Source organism: Narcine bancroftii, chromosome 9, assembly GCF_036971445.1.
Source record: "Narcine bancroftii isolate sNarBan1 chromosome 9, sNarBan1.hap1, whole genome shotgun sequence".
Classification (NCBI taxonomy): Eukaryota; Metazoa; Chordata; class Chondrichthyes; order Torpediniformes; family Narcinidae; genus Narcine; species Narcine bancroftii.
In genome coordinates, this window is record NC_091477.1 from 101,667,479 (window position 1) to 101,687,260 (window position 19,782).

The window sequence follows — 19,782 nt, forward strand, 5'->3', positions numbered from 1 at the left end:
TAGAAGCACTGACGTGCTTTCTTCACAATGCCATTGGTGTATTGGGTCCAGGAAAGATCTTCCGAGATAGTGACTCCCAAGAACTTAATTTGCTCATCTTCTCCCCCAATGATCACTGCACTGTGGCTTTATTTTTCTGAAGACAACAATCAACTCCTTAGTTTTGGTGTTATTGAGGGCAAGGTTGTTGTTGCACCACTCAGCCAAGTTTTCAATCTCCATCCTGTACGCTGACTCATCCCCTTCCTCTATACAACCCACTACCGTGGTACCATCGGCAAATTTGTAGATGGTGGCATTGTCGTACCAAGCTACACAGTGGTAGGTGTAAAATGAATGGAGCGGGGGCTAATAATACTACCTCGTTTTGCTTTATAGGATACGATAGCATGCAAATTCTGCCACAGTGCTCAAACGTCCATCTGAGAATCCAGCTTAGCCCAGAATTGACTTTCTGCTTTGGTAATAGCTTTCCTGAGATTATAGCTGCACTTCCTTTAGGTCTCTGAATCACCCAATCTTAAGGTCACATATCTGTTCGTCAGGTTGCGGATCTCTTGGTTCATCCATGACTTCTGGTTGCAATATACTGGGATAGTCTTAGAACACAATCATCTATGCATTTCAGATAAAGTCAGTGATGACAGTAGCACATTAGTTAAGGTCCACCACCAAGTCCTTGCACATAGTCCAGTCGACTAACTCCTGTCCATCAAGAAACCACACTTCTGTCTCCCCAGTCCAGCTCTGTACCGTACTGTCTTTCATACCAGTACAGTGCTCTTCAATTTTTGCCTGTATGCAGGAAGAAGATGCACAGCCAGGCAGTTTGACTTTCCAGAATGTGCTTGTGGAATGTATTCTTAATGCTAGATCTAATTTTTTTGTAAAGCCCGACAATTCAGCATCTGGTTCACCCAACCACTAGTTTCCATGCTGCCTTTAAATTTTCACTCCTTTTCAGCTCACTAGCCTCAATTCCCATGCTCCTTTTAAATTCACTGATATTCCATTCTCATTGTCCCTTTTAATTCACAGGGGCCCACTTTCCATGCTTTTTAATCACTGCAGCCTCATTCCCTCTCTCCTCTACTGGGATCACTTTCCCATTCTCCCTTTAAACTCATCAAGTTCATTGGAAAGTTTATAACACTATATATAACACTTAAAAAGAAGAAAAATATACTCAACACAGGTGTTTCTCAGGGACGTGTCCTCAGTCCCCTACTATTCTCCCTCTACACCTACAACTGTAAATACCACCATCTTCAGATTTGCCAACGACACACAGTAGTGGGCCAGTATCAAATAATGATGAGACAAAAACAGGAAAAAGATTGAAAATTTTGTGCTATGGTGCCAAAACAGCCTCTCTCTCAACATCAGTAAGATGAAGGAGATGACTTAGGAGAAGGGCAAAATCCACACTCCTGACAATATTTATTGCATTGAAATTAAAAGACTGGATAGCTTCAAGCTCTGAGGAATAAATAACTCCAATGACCTGACCTCAGACAAGCTCATTGATACAATGGTCAATAAACTGCACCAATTTCGAAGACTAAGAAAGTTTGCCATATTCCTGTTGTCCATCAACAACTGCTCCAGATGCACCATTGACAGCATACTTGCTGGTTACTTCACACCCTCCGAAACACAAGTTTTGTGGGCCAGGAGGGCCTTTACCATGCTGTATCTTTAAAATTTAAATTTAAAAAAGATTATAATTTTCTATATTCTGTAATGAAGTCAGAGAGATGGTTGCGTAGGGAAGAAGAGAAAAATACTGTTTTTTTTTAATTCCAGATCTAACAATTACCTTCCACTGTTCCCTGGGCAGGAGTTTCACCACCACAATGTCACCATTCAAAGCTCTATTTCGAGAAATAACACCATCGATAAAAATATCTCTAGTTCCATCCTGAAAGAAAAAAGGTTGGACAAATGTTAAGATATATCAGAATAATACCGAGACAATGTCAAATAATATCAGATTACTTGCCCTGACTGTGATGCTCATTTTTCCTATTCTTTGAAATTCTACATATACTGAGATATAAGAAAAATGACTGCAGACCAGATGAACTACATTACACACTATCCAGGTAGTTAATATTTCTTCATGTCAAAATCTTATTTGTACTGTCCTATCAGATTTTATTTTAAATCTGTTTTTACATCAGAATTGAATTGATGACTTCCAAACTAAGTGAGTACCCCCTTGAATGTCATAGCAGTGGAATGCAAATGATAAGCATGTAAGCCATGAAATGCCATTTGGCATTCTTCCTCAACTAAACCAAGGTTCAACGGCCCTTTCATTGCAACATATATCCAATAGGAAATATGCTAAACATGTTAAAAGCTAAGAAGGACTCAAACCTAAAGGGCTAATGCACACATCCTCTAAAAACAAAATACAAAATGAAATTTCACACTTTTAACAGGTAGATCGAAGTAATTTTTTTTTTAAATAGAAAATTCTGCAAACAGTTTGGAAGTCAGACAACTAATATAGAAACATGGCTGACATTTCAGATTCATGGCCTTCTATCAGAAGTTCAATTCTGTTTTAAATTACAGGGAATGGATGGGGTGGAGAGAACTTAAGGCAAGCCTGTGGCAGGATGAAAATCAACAAAGAATGAAAGTGGTCGTGTCAGCTGAGAGAGGGTGGTGGAGGTCTGTTAATCACAGCTGTCCTATCTATTGGAAATGATACCTAATAGGTGTAATATATACATGCTCAACAGTATTTGATGAAGAGGGCACAAAGTATGACTATTTGCAAGAAAGGAGAATAAATTAAGTTTAAAACAATTACGGTAATGAAAAGAGTTGAAAGAAAGTCAAATATACTCAACTTTGTTATGATCGGGAAAAAACACATTCCAACTGTGCTGAGGGAAAGTACCAAGGACATTTCCAGTCAATATGTTTGGACAATTAGTTGGTTATAAACAAGCGCTGATGAAAGATTGATTTTGAGAATTATGACATTTATTTGCCATTCGTTTGAAAAGGTCAGGCATGAGAGAGATTGCAAAAATGAAAGAACTCAGATTGTTAACATAAATACACTCAGAAAAATAGTGGATCCTTTTTGTCCTGATGAAAAAGATCAACTCTGGGGTAGGTGCACATGGTCTCCATTTCTTTGGAAAGACACTAAACAGCTGACTGAAAGTGTCATCAGCTTTGTCAAGGCCTTGCATGCATGGTGCTCAGTCAGTCACTATAACCATTTTACTTAAAAGTCATTTTACATCAACGTGACCCTCAACATTTACATTAAGAGCCAAGGTGACGTGCTAGTGAATGAAATCAGCCCGGAAAAAGAGGAGAGTAGTATCAGAAGTTTGCATTCCTAAAAAATGGTCTGTTCTGCAATCTTCCATCATCCAGAGCTGCTGCTTCTCTGCACTTAAAACAAGAAATGCAATTTGGAAAAAAAAATGTGCTGATTGGCAGACTTTGTGTCAAACATATTCTGGGAGCGCAAATTTTATTGCATTTCTAAAATTTGTGGGTAGTGACTTGTGAATTCCAGAAGCTAAATCCATAACCCAAAAAGTCATAACATGGCAGTCATCAGAATGTGACAACTCAAGCTCAAATTTATTGTCACATGAACCAAAGTACAGTGAGAAAGTTTGTTTTGCAGTCCAGATAGTCAACCCATTCATAAGATAGCAGTATAAACAGTACAAAGTGTAGAGTTAAAGTGTTGTCAGTTAGTACAAAGCAACGTCAACATTATTTTACTTGTGTGAGGTTTGGTCAGAGTCTCATTGCAACAGGAAAGAAACTACCCCTGATTCTAGTGATCTCACACTTCTGAATCTGCTTCCTGGCAAGAGGAAGATTAAATGACCGTGGTTGCGGTGAGAAGAGTCTTAATGCGTTAGCTGCTTTTCCAAGGTGGAGTCGACAGAAGGGGTGGGAGAGGAGGTGTGATGCTCTGAGACATGTTCACAACTCTCAACACTTTCTTGCAGTCTTCAGCAAGGTAGTTCCCATACTACACAGTGATGCAACATGACAGCACACTATCAATGGTACGTGTGTAGCATAAACCCCGCAGGTCTTTAGAAGTAATTGATGAACCCAAGAAATTATTGTTGGAAATTTTTTTGCACACACTGTGGCATGAATTGATAGTTCAGCTAACTGTCAAATCTGTTATTTCTGCATTCTTCTTTGGCTTGGCTTCGCGGACGAAGATTTATGGAGGGGGTAAAAAGTCCACGTTTCTGCATTATATCAAGACTAAATGTACCAAGATCATTTTATATTTAAGAAAAATTTATTCTAACATTGGAATAATGTTCAAGTCTATAGAAATTAGATCAATACATATATTGTACTGTGAATCACAAATTACCTGATAGACTCAAAGTTATTCTGATTGGTTTTTTAAAAAGAGATCCAAATATACTGTGTCTATATTAAGATATGACACGAGTTAGCATTAGACTGTAAATTTAAAATATTATTTTCACCATCTGTAAAGGAGAAAAATTACATGGAAGCGAGAGAACACTAACTGTTTCACATTTTTGTACGCTTCCTCATCATCGTCAGTGATTGTGCCGATGACCGTGGCATCATCAGCACATTTGTAGATGACCATTGAATTGTGCCTCGCTACACAGTCATGGGTGATGAGCGAGGAGTGGACTAAGCACCTGTGTTGATTGTTAGTGAGGATCAAACATTGTTTCCAATTCGTACTGACTGTAATCTTCCTAAGAGGAAGTCAAGGATCCAGTTGCAGAAGGGGGTGCAGAGGCTCTGATTTTGGAGCTTGTTGACCAGTACTGAAGGATACTGATAGTGTTGCAAATTAAATTGCAGTCAAATAAGAGTAGCCTGATGTACGTATTGCTGTTGTCTAGGTGATCCAGAATGGAGTGGAGAGCCAGTGAGATTGAACCTGGTATGGAGCGAATATGGAGATAGGCAAATTGCAAGTGGGTCTGGATCTTTAGTTGGGTATGAGTTCATTCTGGCCATGATCAACCTCTCAAAGCATTGCATCACATTCGATATGAGTGCTCCTGGGTGATAGGTAGGGGTTGCTAGGTTAGTGGTGCCTCTTTGTGTGCTTCACAGCAAACAAAAGTTAACAAATCTTACATAATGATAAAGCCACATATTATGTACATAATGATAAAGCCATCTTGAATGACTGAACTTTTACATTAATTTCATTTTCCTGCAATAATTTTATTGCATTTATTCCCTTCATATAAAAAAAAATTAATTTCCAAATTAAATAGATTCAATGATCGAATCTCAACAACCACCTGGAAAGATAATTCCAAGGATTCACCGTCCTGGAAGTTGAATTCAAAAATCTGCATCAAGGGTGGGAGGGGTTTTAGTTTTTTTTAGTTTTTAGTTTTAATTTTTATATATATGTATATAGTTTCAACATATATAGTTTCAACATAATAGTTAACACTATTATGTAATTTGGTATATTAATTAAATAAAATATTCCCAAAAAAATTTTTTTTTTTTTAAACTGCATCAAAATATTAATCTAATTCATGGCAAACCAATATTAACCAGAAATTCTAACTCCCAAATAAAAGGAACTCTTTTAGTCATGCAAAGGTGACAATTATATTGCATTAAAAGATTGCGCCCAATACTGAACCTCAGGACAAATATTATTCAGTAAAATAAGCTACGCGACAAGGTAAAAATCACTGACATTGTGAATTTTAACATTACGTGGAAGCAATCAATGATATTAATGGCAGAATATACAAGATGACAGTTTACATTCATATTTATTCTCTACTCCAGAAATCTAGCAATACAAGTGTTCCCAATAGAATCATGTTTGTTCTCATAAATCCACATCCTTGCTTATGACAGTCTCAACATTATTAAGATTTACCTGTCTTCCTGCCAATATGCATATTTGTTGAGTAAAAAAAGTCTCAATGAAGCCAATGGGTTGGGACAGATGCAAAATTGTGGCTTTTTCCTTTTTACACAATCTATTGCTTCTGAGATTTTTTTTTAAGACATTGAAATCGCAAATCAATGCTCTGAAAAAATGTCACACTTTATTTCAACTTCTTGTCCAAGATATTTCAGGAACTAAGCACATACAATATTATAAATAACATTTCCTCTTGAAAAACTGCAAAAAAACATGAATTTTTACTTACATTGGAGGGAATAAAGGCTTCGTGATACCTTTTTGGATTAATTCTCAGTGGACCCTGTAAATGCCAATCGAAAATATGAATTTAAGTTTTACGACCATAAACATTTTGAATACAGTGGTTAAAAATCTAAAGAACAAATCATGCAAAGGAATGTGAAACAAATGATACTCAAAACTTCACAAAGGCCCATAAACAATGTGAACACATAAAAATAAATTTATCAAATAAAAAAGAAACAATCAATCAGTGAACTGGTGTGGACTCGAAAGGCCAACGTGGCCTGTTTCCGCTCCATAAATGGTTATATGGTTAAAAGCAAAGGTTTCCTAAAGGTTCTCTTTATCGGAAAGGCCTCAATGTTAAAACACTGCCTGTACTCCAAAGAACATGACTGGTTGTGAAGTACAGTGATATTGATAATGAATTTGTCATCTATATTGTATATAGATCTCTTACTTGATTTCACATCACATTGATTTTGTAAACTAAATGCCCGAATTGACTCTGTTGTAGCAGCCTCAAAGTGTCAGGTTTTTTTTTTTAAATCACAAAAGGCCAAAAGAAGACTACCAAAAAAATGTATAAGATTTCCTTCCAAATGAACTATCTCTAATCACCACGAGTGCTTCTCAAGGTTTAGTGTTGGATTCATATTTTGAAATATAAAATTAAATGTGAAAATTGTATTTCTTTTTCCAAAGAACTTTTCAATATATCACAAATTATTTTTGGAGTACAATGATAATCATGTTGGCAAGCATTACTGCCACAGGCAAAGAGATGTATTTGAGATTACTCATTCAGGGAGGAATGCTGACCAACTGCAAGTATCGTTCCCACTGAGTAGAATTTACTTTTAACATTCATCAGAACAGATAGCCAAAACTTTGACTAAACATTATACCCAAGTGTATATATTTCTATCCAAGGAATTGAACTAAAAGCTAGAGTATTGCAAACTAGGCCAAGCTAACACAATTAATTTATCTCATTTGTATATCTTTCATTTTTCAATTATTGTGTAATCCTTTGCAGCCAAAATGTTTCAATATTTAAAGCAAATTAGATGTACAGGCACATTGATAACCATACCAAATTTTAACCTTCATGGTTGGTAAGGACAAGTTTGCCTAAAGGCCTGTTTCTGTGCTGTAAAACTATGACCCTATTTCTTTCTATACTACCCAAATTCTTTGGCTTGGCTTCGCGGACGAAGATTTATGGAGGGGGTAAATGTCCACGTCAGCTGCAGGCTCGTTTGTGGCTGACAAGTCCGATGCGGGACAGGCAGACACGGTTGCAGGGGAAAATTTGTTGGTTGGGGTTGGGTGTTGGGTTTTTCCTCCTTTGTCTTTTGTCAGTGAGGTGGGCTCTGTGGTCTTCTTCAAAGGAGGTTGCTGCCCGCCGAACTGTGAGGCGCCAAGATGCACGGTTTGAGGCGATATCAACCCACTGGAGGTGGTCAATGTGGCAGGCACCAAGAGATCAAACTTGAAGCCAAGGAAAAGATGCTATTAATTCAGTTAATTTTGATGTCCATTTTCAGCAAATAATCCAAATCAGTAATCTGATTTATGATATCATCTGACATTGGATCAATAATTGCATCAATAACAGGGAGATTCCCAATGTGATGTCAACAATGGAACAGAACAAAACAAAATGAGGCAGAAGGAAAAAAGGAGATAGAGTGTCTTCTATTTTTCCCTGTTTTACCTGAATTGCAATGATCTTCATAGTCATTGCTTGACTTCTTGCTTTTCTAATATTTTTTAATTCAAAATGTGAATCAAACTTCATGATCCATTAATACAATTAAACTATATTAATTTACTAGCTTCATAATATCATTACCTATACAAATCAAGTGACCTATATGTGAGTGAAGCTTCTACTTCCATGTTCCATTTTTTTTTAAATGCGTCTTTCGTTTTAATTATCATTGTTCAAAGAAGTCATTAGCTACCTGTAGAAGTTCGCCTCTCTTTAAGCCAGCCGAAACTTCACTAGTCGGCAAATAGGGTTCAAATACCTTCTTCCTCCTCCCTCGGCCACTTCTATTCCGATTCCACTTATCATTGAAGTTTGAACGTATAGATAAGTTTTCCACTGCAATAAGAAAGCCATCAATATAATTATCCATTCGTATTTCCTCTCTCCCTGCCAAATTTCAACATTTCTTCCATTCGTGATCATGCCTTCAGACAACTCTTCTCTCCCTTCTATCTCAGCAAGTGGAGTGATCAATCTTCCTCCCAGAATTTAGAAGCATAAAGCCTATGGATGATCATCAAGAATGTGCAGTATTAATGTGAATTAGTTTCAGCAAAACCAATTAACTTTTTTCCAGTTTTCATGGGATATTGCTTTTCACAAGTCAAAGGATCATTATATCAAGGATGATCAAATCTTATTGAAGATGATCCTGATCTTCGACTACATTGAACAAATACCATTTTTAAATTATGTCTTTTTTAAATTTGTGATCTAGGATGTTATAACATTCTTTAATCCAGCCATTCTCAACAAGGGCCCTCTACCCACATCCCCCCTCAACCCACCCACCCCTTCCAGGGGCTACAGCAAATTTAAGTAAAAGCCTTGTTTTCTTTTCACCTCGTGTAACAAAATTTTTTTTTGTTTTTTTGCGTGGTCAGTAAGAGAGAAGTACAAAAGAAACTAAAACATTATTGCTTAACAGTGAAGGGGGCCCATAAACTTTGAGCAGAGTCCTGGTTGGGGGGGGGGGGGGGTGGGAGTTGGGAGAGAAAACAACTGGAAAAAGGTTGAGAATATCTGTTTTAATCTGTACATCCAAATTAGAATCTATATGGTTAAACAAATGCTGTGCAATCAGGCACAAGACAAACAGTAAGAAAGGGATACAGATCATCAAATTTGCCACTGAACTTCCCAAATTTTCAACATATTCCAATTTTACCTCACTTGTCTGATCTTTGCTTCTACAATTAGTGTGTGAACTAACAATCGAGACAAATATCATTACTAATTGCTGTTGACAAAAAACTCCAACTCTTCCTGACCCCATATAGTAAAATAAATTTGTTGGGAGTCCCTTTCGGCTTCAGCTTTTCTAACTGATGATCTTTACCTAGCACAGTAGTTCTCAACCTTTTATACCCCCACCCACCCCCCCCCCCACTCACATACCACTCACATCTATCACATAGGGTGGTATACGAGTGGAAAAATAGGTTGAGAACCACTGACCTCACAAGAATGACAAAGCAATACAAAATATCAATTATCCTGAGGCTACCATGCTGAATATATGCAAAAAAAGGGACCATGCTGATTTTGGGTGGCTGTTCTTAAGAGTTTTCTAAAATTTAGAACACTAAGTTCTGATCATGTATAAGATTATCTAGAAATTCACCTACTTCTGCCAGGTGGGTACACTAAAGATGCATGTTGGCTGTGTAAAAATGAGATAATTATGGGCCAAATAATTTCTCTCATCTGTGTTCAGAAAAAAAATCAACAAAGGAATATATTTTGCAAAGAAACTTATCTATAAATAGAAAATGTGTTACTGCAAACCCCATAGCTACAGCTTCCATCAGTTTATGTTTCCAGGATGACCTGTGCTTTGATAAAGACTATTTCACAGGCATTTACGCAGCCCTGCAAGTTCAATTTATGTTCCAAATGTTTTAACATTCATAAAATAGAACAAATGCATCTTGGTAATCATTCAATCAATTGTTCTTCATTGTAATTAATATAATACTAAATCTGAGCTAGAACAGCTCCATTTGTAAGAGGTTGCAAAAGGACAAAGTTGATACTTCAAGCCTAAATTTTATTATCATTTCTAGAAAAAAATTAAGACAAGATTTGATCAAATCAATTGGGGGAACTAATTTAAATTAAGTAAATTTACTGATGAATTTTAGTTTAGAATATACTCAATAACCACAGTAAAAAAGTTTAATATTACTGCCATTTTACTGTCCAGCATTTCCCAAATGACCCACCATTTTTAGCATAATTGCCAGCATTTAAAATTAAACACACATGTTAACATTATAAAAAGAACACAGTGTACCACTTGAAGGATATACTTCAAATCTACTTTAGTTGAAAATTTTAGTACTGTATCTGATGCTTTCTTAGCAGATGGCAGGTGAATACGATATTTGCAAATATCACGGTGGAAATAAAAATCTAAAAACATCAATGTCTTCATTAATGTATGGGAGATTCTATTTTTTCCCCCAAAGTTGATGAAACTGCATCAACCAAAAACACAAAATGAAACACTGCATAATGTAATGATTTTAATTATGGAATAAGACTTTTTTCTTCCAATTCTTTTAAAATGTTGGAACAAAAGACAAAAGTCACTTTCAGATAGCCATTTCATTCCGGGACATTTTCAGGATTTTGACAGCATGTCTGCTGTCTGAAAAATGCCAACCTGCAATGGGGGGGTGGGGTCCTTTCTGTGCCAGCATTTTTCCGCCAGCAGATCTACTCACAGCCTGGAATGCCACTCTATCTGAAAGCTGCTTACCTCATTCCATGTATGGAAGATGACGTTGCAATGACGCACAACATTTACGACGTTTCAGTGGAAAATGTGAACCACTGAGGCAACCGTCGGGAGTAGGAATCTATCCATTACTGAACAACATGGCAGAGAACTGGGGTGACAAAGAGACCCATGAGCTAATTTGACATGTCACTTTTCTATTCCTACATTGTCTATTTATTTCTGTAGATTGATCTTAGAGAGTTCTTAAAGTTGTCTTCTGACAATAATTAAATAACAAAATAAAAACCAATAAACACAAATGAAAAAAAATCACTATTTTATCTAAATCCAAAAGTTATGCATAAATCAAAAAAAAGTCTTTTGAGAATCTTTAATTGCACTAGTAGCATTATTGCTTCAAGTTGTTCTTCCATTATTTTTGGAGATGGATATATCAGATGCATATGTTTACATCACAGTGGACACCGACACTGTTGCGTCACACGACCCACCTCTTTTGATCCAGGAATGCTGGCCTTGCATGTGAAATTACACCCTGCCCTGGCGTTTTTCTGACTTTCCTCGGTTCTGAATGAACAACCGGGCCAAGCTTGAAGCCACAATTCTTCCCTACGGCAATATCATGGAATTTCTGTGTGAAAAATCTAAATATTATAACTCGGCTCCTGGCAAAAGTGGTCCCCATCACTAACATCCATTTGCAAACCACTCTTGCATATTCTTTAGAAAAAGTTGCGTAAATAGGTCACTGTTGATTTACAGCTCATCCCAACCCTTTCATCTTGATCTACTGCTGATGCAAGCCCACACGAACAGATACTTTTTCAACAAGAACACTAATGGATATTTTGTTGTTTGGTTGAGAAATAAGAAGACAAGCTTCTATATGTATACATATTTTGCAAAATGTTTTAATTGTTTAAAATTGATTGTTTCAGATTAGTTTTGACCATTTTAAATATCTTAATGTCCAAAATTTATAATAGCCAGAAAAGCTGAACATGAGGCATTAAAGAACAACTCTGATAATTCAACAGTCAATTGTTCAGAAATCAAGATGATTCAGCAGACGGCTCACCAGGTATTGCACTCTATGCCCACTTAAGCCCTGCAAAAGGTAGTGGACAGAGCCCAAGACATCACAGGCAAACCTTTTCCCACCATCGTGAACATCTAAAGAGAATACTGCTGTCGGAGGGCAGCAGCAATCATCAAGGATCCACACTACCCAGCACACACTCTGTTCTTCCTGCTACCATCAGGAAAAAGGTATAGGTGTCACAAGACTCACACCACCAGGTTCAGGAACAGCTGCTACCCCTCCACCATCAGACTCTTCCACAACAAACTCAGCCAGGGACTCATTTAAGGACTCTTACTTTCACACTTTGTTTATTTTTTTATTCTCTGTGTATTGCACAGTCGTGAGCTGCTTACATTTGTTTATATGTGTACATAGTGTACAAGTTTTTTTTTCATGACCAATAACTGATAATTCTCCCTGGCCCGCAGGAAAAAGAACCTTAGGGTTTTATATGATGCCATGTATGTACTCTGGCAATAAAACTGAAATCTGGATTGCATAAGTACTGGCTCATCCTTTTCCTACTCTACCTTAAGAGTCACTGGGCTCTTTACTTCAGTTAAGATGACAGGGTCTCTGATTCCCACATCCCCTTTAAACTCACAAGGGGTCTGTTTACCTTGCTTCGTTTGAACTCATGAGAGCCACACTTCTTTCAAATTTACCGAGTGGACTATAACATTAAGAGAAAGTGAATTGAAAATATGTTGGGGTATTAAATGCAAGTAATATTGCATAGTCTGGAAAAACTGCCATCACAGCACTACCATAACCCTGATGGTGCCAAATTATTGCTTTTACTATACCAGCTTCAATTTTGAGGGCACTGCTTCTCTACTGCATCATTCAAGGCTCTGTGACCACCAAGGACCCACTGTTGGATTCCAGGATTCTTAAACTGAATGATTAACTGGTATGTATGACATTCCGGATGGGAATTGTAGGGAATGGGTTTATGCCGGCAAAATCCAGTCTGTGTTTTCTTCCTGACTAATTGTGGAAGACTTCCACTGAGCTCCATTCCTATCACAAATCTCTTTAAGTTGCCAGCACACAAGTTTAGTGTTCCATGTTAAACAATACAATATTTTAATCAGAACTCTTGTTACCTCAACAAATTTCAATTTGTACATCATCACAACTGGTCCACAGCACATGCTATTTTGAAGGCGCCCACCCCTCTGCTCGAGATCATCTGGATCAAAAGAAAACCTATGTTTTTCATTGACTACAGCTGAGCCATCCAAAGAAAGGAATCCGATGACTCTTTGTTCCTCTGCAATTAGATCCTTGACCCTCTTCATCTGAACCCAATCACTGTGGTTCACAATATCACATTCTCCTTGCTGACCATCAACACCAGGGGTGCCTCAAGGCTGCAAACCAAATGTGGCTCCAACGCAACTGAAAAATTCATTGTCGATACCAACGCTGTTGGCCAAATAACTGAAAATGATGAGTCAGAATACAGAAAGATTGAGAATCTGGTTGGGTGATGCCAAAACAATCTTGTTCTCAATGTCACCAACACCAAAGAACTTATTTTGATTTTAGGAAGGGGAGGTAGAGGAGCCACAGATGGTGTGGGTTAGTATGTTCAAGTTCATGGGAGCCCAATATTGCAGAAGACCTCACCTGAAGCCAGAACAACAATGCCACGCACTCAAAGCCCAAACACCTTAGAGTCTGAACAGATTTTGGATATTGTCGAATACTCAATCAAACTTTCCACAGGTGCACTGTGGAAAGTATACTAACTCGTTTGCATCACAGCCTGGTTTGCTAATTTGTGTGTCTAGGAACACAGATGGTTGTAGAGGATAACAAACATAGCCAGGACCATCATAGGCTCTGACCTTCCACCCTCTGAAGACACCTATGTGAGGCAATGCCTCAAGAAAGTAACCAAGATCTTAAAGGACTAACATTCCCCTGGTCAAAACCTCTTCTCAATGCAATAGAAGTACAGAAACATGAAGGTTTAAGAAGTTTTTTTTTCCAAATGGCAAGCAGGCTTTTGAACCTCTGCCTGTTACACTAATCAAGACTGCTCTGACATCACAAGAAGACTCTCTGCACTATGGTACCTCTTTTAACTTTATTTAATGTACACAGCTGAAGTTGTTTTTTTTAAATGAAGTACCTATTTGGCCTCAGCAAGCAAGAATTTTGGCCATATGTTCATTGTGTATGACAAACTCACTATCATTTAAAATGTTCTTATACATTTGCGAAGGCGGGATTCAAAACAGGTAAATAAATTTAGTTAAATTGAGATAAATTAAATTAAGGAAACCACTCAGTACAATTGTAATGGCATGTAATCAAATGAAATAACAACATTGTATTTTCAAACCTAGTGGTAAGCATAACTGGTGTCACTAACTAATATCTTGCAGATTTTATTTGATCTAGCAAAAATTCACCAGCCCACCAGAATACTTCTATTATAGATTTGGATCAAAGAAGGATTTTGACATCTCTACTCTGCCAACACCACAAGAACATCACTGGCATGCTGAATAATCCTGTGTAGAAAATTTCAATTTATACGAAACCTTTAACAGAATATTCCAAAGTACTTTACAGCTAATAAACTGCTTTTGAAGTTAAATTACTGTTGTAAAGTACAAAAAAAAGTGTTACAGACTGTGAACAGAAAGTTCCCACAAAAAAAAAGCCATATGATATGTTGAACAGATGATCAGTTTTGGCCAGAATATCAGAGATAACCTCCCAACTCCACATCATAACAGTGCCAGATGTTTGCTGTTTCAGTGAAAAGTGAGCATCCTGACAGTGCAGCACACCGTCAACAGTATTGGCTTAGATTTCTGTGCTGTGTCTCTGGAGCTCAACTCAGCCATTGTGTGTCAAAGAATGGAACTAAAGTGAATTTTGCAAAAACTGAATCAAACATAAACTCTTCACTAAGATTCAGAAAGAGGAACAAGTAATTCAACGAGTAACTGACTGCCATCCTTCGGATTGCAGTGCAGGGAAGCAAGTCAAAGAAGAGATGGAGTGCTAATGAAAAAGTGACCATTACAGTTCTTTTTTTAAAAGACATGATATACATTGAGCTAAGATGACACAAGGCTCAAATGTAAGTGCGCATGTGTAAGACGGACATTTATGCATTGCATTTCCTTCACATCACCGTAGTTCTGAACAGCAAGATTTTTAAAACTGCTTTTTCATGATGTTAAACAGGCCACCTATCATTTATCCCATTGATACAAGCAGACAATAATTCAACAGTACTATATAAAGAAAATGATATCATGTCACTATCTGGCTAGTATTCTATTCTCACAACTCCAAAGAAAAAAATGATTAGCTGATTATTTCTCATTTTTCCTGAATGTAACCTTCCCTTCTCAGTTAAGTCACTAAATGTGGAAAAAGCCACTGAAGCCACCACACGAGTGCAACGGTAACAAAAGCAAGGCAAGCATCCTGAATGATACTTAAACATTACTAAAACAGCAATGCTATCAACCTCCTTGTCTGAAAGCATTGGCTCCTTATAACAATTTACTTCCATTTCGATGGACCTCCTCCTCGCTGGGGCCTCAAGGCTGTAAGCTAAGTTCTCCATTCTATTCTGTAGATACCCACAAATGCTTAGCCTATTTCATCTCCAACACAAATTTGCTGACAACTCCACCATTGTTGGTCAAATAACAGGTAATAAAAGGTCAAGAGTATAGGATGGAGATTGAGAATCAGGTTGTATAGTGTCAGATCTAAAAATTGCTCTCAGTGTGTAGGACCAAAAAGCTGATTGTGGACTTTAGGAAGGGGAACCCAAGGAACCTTTCACCTTTCCTCAATGGGAGGACAGTAGTGAAGAAAGTTAGCAGATTCATGTTCCTTCTTTTCAGGCTAGCACATCAAGGCAACCATGAAGAAGAAGAAGGCACACTAATGCCTCTACTTTCCAAGAAACCAGAGACGATTCAGCATGCTGTTGAATACTGTATGCGTACACTTCTATAGGCGTACTGTGAAAGGAATATTGACTGGAAACTTCAGTGCCGTGGAATGCGGAAATAAGTAGCAAACCTAGCCAAGTCCATTGTGGGCACAAATCTCCACATGAGGCATCAACATGATGGCATCTACATTAAATGCTGCCTCAAGAATACAGCCAACATTGCAAAAGTCTCCCACTATCCTGGCTATGTTCTCTTCTTGCTGCTCCCTTCATGAAGTCTGGCACCTCTAGTTTCAAGAACAGATCTTCTCCAACAGATGTCAGTCTCTTGAACTTCCCCATACTAGTCTAACAACAACATTATAACACTTCTCCAAGACCACCAAAGATCTGTCTGCACCACCATCAGAACAGTTTTGCATTACCAACCAAATGTAAATATCTATTTTTTTCTTTGTTCACTTATACATTTTCTTCCTTTCTTTTACATTTTTTTGTCTCTGTGGCATCATTATATATTATGCATTTGGAAAGTTGCAGCATGAACAACTTCCATTGCATCCCACAATGTACTTATGTATAAGACTTAATTCACTCATTTATTTACCATTCATTCACAGATTCATTCAGAGTTAAACATCACAGAAATAGGCCCCTCAGCCCAATTTGTTCAAAGCAATCAAGATACCAATCTACACTGATCCTTTTGTAAAAGTTGTTCTTACGCAGGTGATCAGAGAACGGGTATTTTCTGCATTTACAACAATTTCAAATGAATTTGAATTGTCAATTAAATTGACAATTCAAAAATGAGAAAACTTCACCATTGCATGTTATTAAACATCTGAGGGCTACACACTGATGCCACTAGGAGAGCTGCTGCCTCAATGCTCCGATGATTTTGGTTCATTCTTGACCTCTACTGTCTGCAGAGTTTACACTTCTCTCTACAATTGTTTATTGTGATTCTCCAGTTTCTTTCCACATCCCAAGACTTGAAGGTTGCTAGGTTAATTGGCCACTATATATTGGTCTCATGTGTATAGAGGGTTTTTATGCACAAAAGCCACGTTATCGCCTGCTCGCGTTTCAAAAAAAAGAGACAAATTTACCATTTATGCTGCAAACTGAAAAGGCAGATTGCACAGTCCTTTTGCGCAGCCCAGAGCAATGTCCCAGCTTCCCAGGCCAAAAGGGGGTGAGATGTATAGCACAGCAGCACCCACCCTGTGACAGCCCCACTCCTTTCCTCCTCCATTCCCCTCCCTCTCTCTTCCTTTCCCCCTTTCCTCTTACCCAATCTCCCCCCATCAGCCCCACACCGATCCCACTGCCCCGCTCCATCCTGACAGCCCCACCTTCCCATTGCCTGACAGCCTCGCTATTGAGAACCCCGCCATCCCACTCCCTTCCTCCTCCATTCCCCTCCCTTCCTCATTCCTCTTGCCCCATCTCCCCTCTATTAGCCCCACACCGATCCCGCTGTCCCTGTGCCTGACAGGCCCGTCACCCCGCTGCCTAACAGTCCTATCAGACGCGGGGCAGCATGGAGGCACACAGACTGAGAGCTCCACCGTCCACTCTGTGCCAGCACAATGGGGCAACGGGGCTGTCAGTGTGATGTCGACCATCTTACCCTCCTGTCTGGAGCCATTTTCAGTGGCAATCCTTTTACGCAGAAGGTGGAGTGTCTTCATTCCACCCCTGACCCTACCACCATTGGTGGTGATTGGATCGCCAATCCACCTTTGGACCTTTTATGCAGGTAAGTGGAGCGTCTTAAAGGCAGGGGAAACCTGCCTTTTATAGCTAATGTTCACTATAAAAGGGCCTTATGAGTGGTAGAATGTGGGGAAGTTGATGGAAGTGTCAGGACAATATAAAAAGGATTAGTGCAAATAGGTGGCTAATAGGTTTCTCGCCCCAACACATTGTGATGATGGTCCTTATTCATTTTGAATAAAAGAGACGCTGTCTATTCAGCAACACCTCAAAGGGAAAGGAAAAGTAGAGTAATAAATTCAGTTGACAGATCTACCAGCAAATCAGGAATAAGAAATGGTCAGAGGTACAACCATCCAACTTGGTGAGAATAGAGAGAGAAAAAGGAAAAAAAACACTAAGTAATCATCCAGTCAGCTATAACAGGGAAGGAAGTATGCCTAATGAGAGGAAACAAGAGTCATCTGAATCCCAGAACTAGTCAAGATCAGGAACCTGCCCAGGAAAAGATCAATTGAAAAGTGTGGATTTTTTTTTTAAACTTTTCTTATTCTCAAGAAAGACTGTAGTATCTGCATGTATTAAACAAAGAAGATCAACGATCAATTTCAATCCATAGAATTATGAAAGTGTTAGCTGATCAGTCTTGGGTAAATTATCCTAATTTTAATCATAAGGTTCCACGTTTATGGTACTGAAACCCAAGAGCCTGCAAATCCTGGAATCTTGAGTGAAGGAAAGGCTGGAAGGACTCAGCAGGTCAGACAGCATCCTTGAAGAGAAATGGCCAGTTAACACTTTGTCAATCCTGACCCAAAACATTTGTCTCTGCAAAGGATCCCAACCTGACCTGCTAAGCCCCTCCAGCTTCCCTTTGTTTAATTCTGCAATATGCTCTAGTGCACATTTCTGCTGAGTGAAACCAAGGGCAACTGCTCTAATAATACCCCAGTTTCAGAAACTAAGGTAGAACAAAGTTTTTAATGTTTAGACTGGATTTATTTTATATTGGGCGACTTCTATGGTTACAGGAAGTAAAACTTGTAAATAAGAAAATCTGAAATATAATTCAACAAGTAATGCTGTTATATATGGTTAAATTATATCAATTCCCAAAGAATTTAAAATGTTTATTTCTTGGTTCTATGTGAACTTTCTTGTTACCTACAATCCCAGTTAAGGGACCATGAAACTCAGTTTCCACCCACATAATTAAACATTTCAATTTTGGGGATTTTTTTTAAATTTAAGTTAACTACTGAAGAATTTTGTTATCCATTAATACTTTCACCAAAGTAATTCAACAGGATCTAACAGTGAAATATGTCCTCTATTGTCTTACTTTGCACATGGTCAGTATTGGCTTTCTCCAAATGAGTAGGTTCCAAGTCCTGAAGTGCAGCACCTTTGTTGACCAGGCAAACTCCACCTGAACAATGTGTTACATCCGAGCATACATCAGTTTTACCCTTGCTCTTTCTTCGATTTCTCTTTTTATTATTCTGCATAACCATCTCATTAATCATCTGTACATCATGTTCAGTTCTCACTGTACCAACTCTTTGAATACAATTGTCCAAAGATTCCTTAAGCTGTGGCAATGCAAATTGAAAGCAATGATTATCAGTACTTGTCGCTGATTTTGCTAATTCTTTGTGACTCTCCTCAAGTGTCTTTGGATGCAAAGATGAAGACTTTCCTTCTTTGAATATTACTTCATTTCCAAACTCAGGACTTCCACCCTGGCTGCTGGTGGTATCTCTTTGCTTGGTTTGCTTTTGCTTTGTCAATCTGAGCTGCTGTTTCTTCTGAGAGTCTGGCATGACAATCTCATCAGCATCGCCAGTGTTTTCCACATTATTAAGAGACATGTTTGGAAATAGGGAAGCATAGTCAATATCCACAGCTGATGGAGAGTGACTGTGTTTTGTATTTCCTCCCAGACTTTGTTGATAATTATTAATATCCTTTTGTTGCTCCACATCTGCGACTGAAGGACTTTCATCAGCCTCGGCAGTAGTTCCACTTCCATCATTTCTGTCAATATGATTAACCAGATGAGAAAAACGGTTTAGATATGCTCTAAACCTACCACTGCAGTGCTGGTTTACCAGCTTAGAATAAGCATTTTTTGGTGTACCGTAAGTCTTGCCACAATATCTTGCATCGTAAGAAGAATGCTCTTCCTTTGTTTGTCCTGAATGATCCATTTGGTGACGTTAATAGTCATAAAAGACACCAAATAAAGCTGCAAAAACATATATAAATATAAAAACTCATGTTAGATATAGCATTAGCATTATCCATAAAATTAAACATTTGGTATTTA

The 19,782-nt window shown here is 38.1% G+C and overlaps 1 protein-coding gene across 10 annotated transcripts in view; it reads right to left on the reverse strand.

The window, feature by feature from the left end:
• Window positions 1–19,782, reverse strand: part of dis3l2 (DIS3 like 3'-5' exoribonuclease 2) — a 201,090-nt gene that overhangs the window by 174,957 nt on the left and 6,351 nt on the right. For 8 of the 10 annotated variants that reach the window (XM_069897053.1, XM_069897056.1, XM_069897052.1 and 5 more), the window contains 4 exons: window positions 18,796–19,701; window positions 8,155–8,297; window positions 6,189–6,242; window positions 1,820–1,921 (listed from right to left, as the gene is read on the reverse strand). In XM_069897053.1, the coding sequence (XP_069753154.1) occupies window positions 1,820–1,921; window positions 6,189–6,242; window positions 8,155–8,297; window positions 18,796–19,663 (1,167 nt within the window). In that variant the 5' untranslated portion in view covers window positions 19,664–19,701. Of the gene's footprint in view, window positions 1–1,819; window positions 1,922–6,188; window positions 6,243–8,154; window positions 8,298–11,198; window positions 11,306–18,795; window positions 19,702–19,782 lie in introns of those variants that run through there. The other 2 variants (XM_069897058.1, XM_069897060.1) reach the window with 2 other exon arrangements.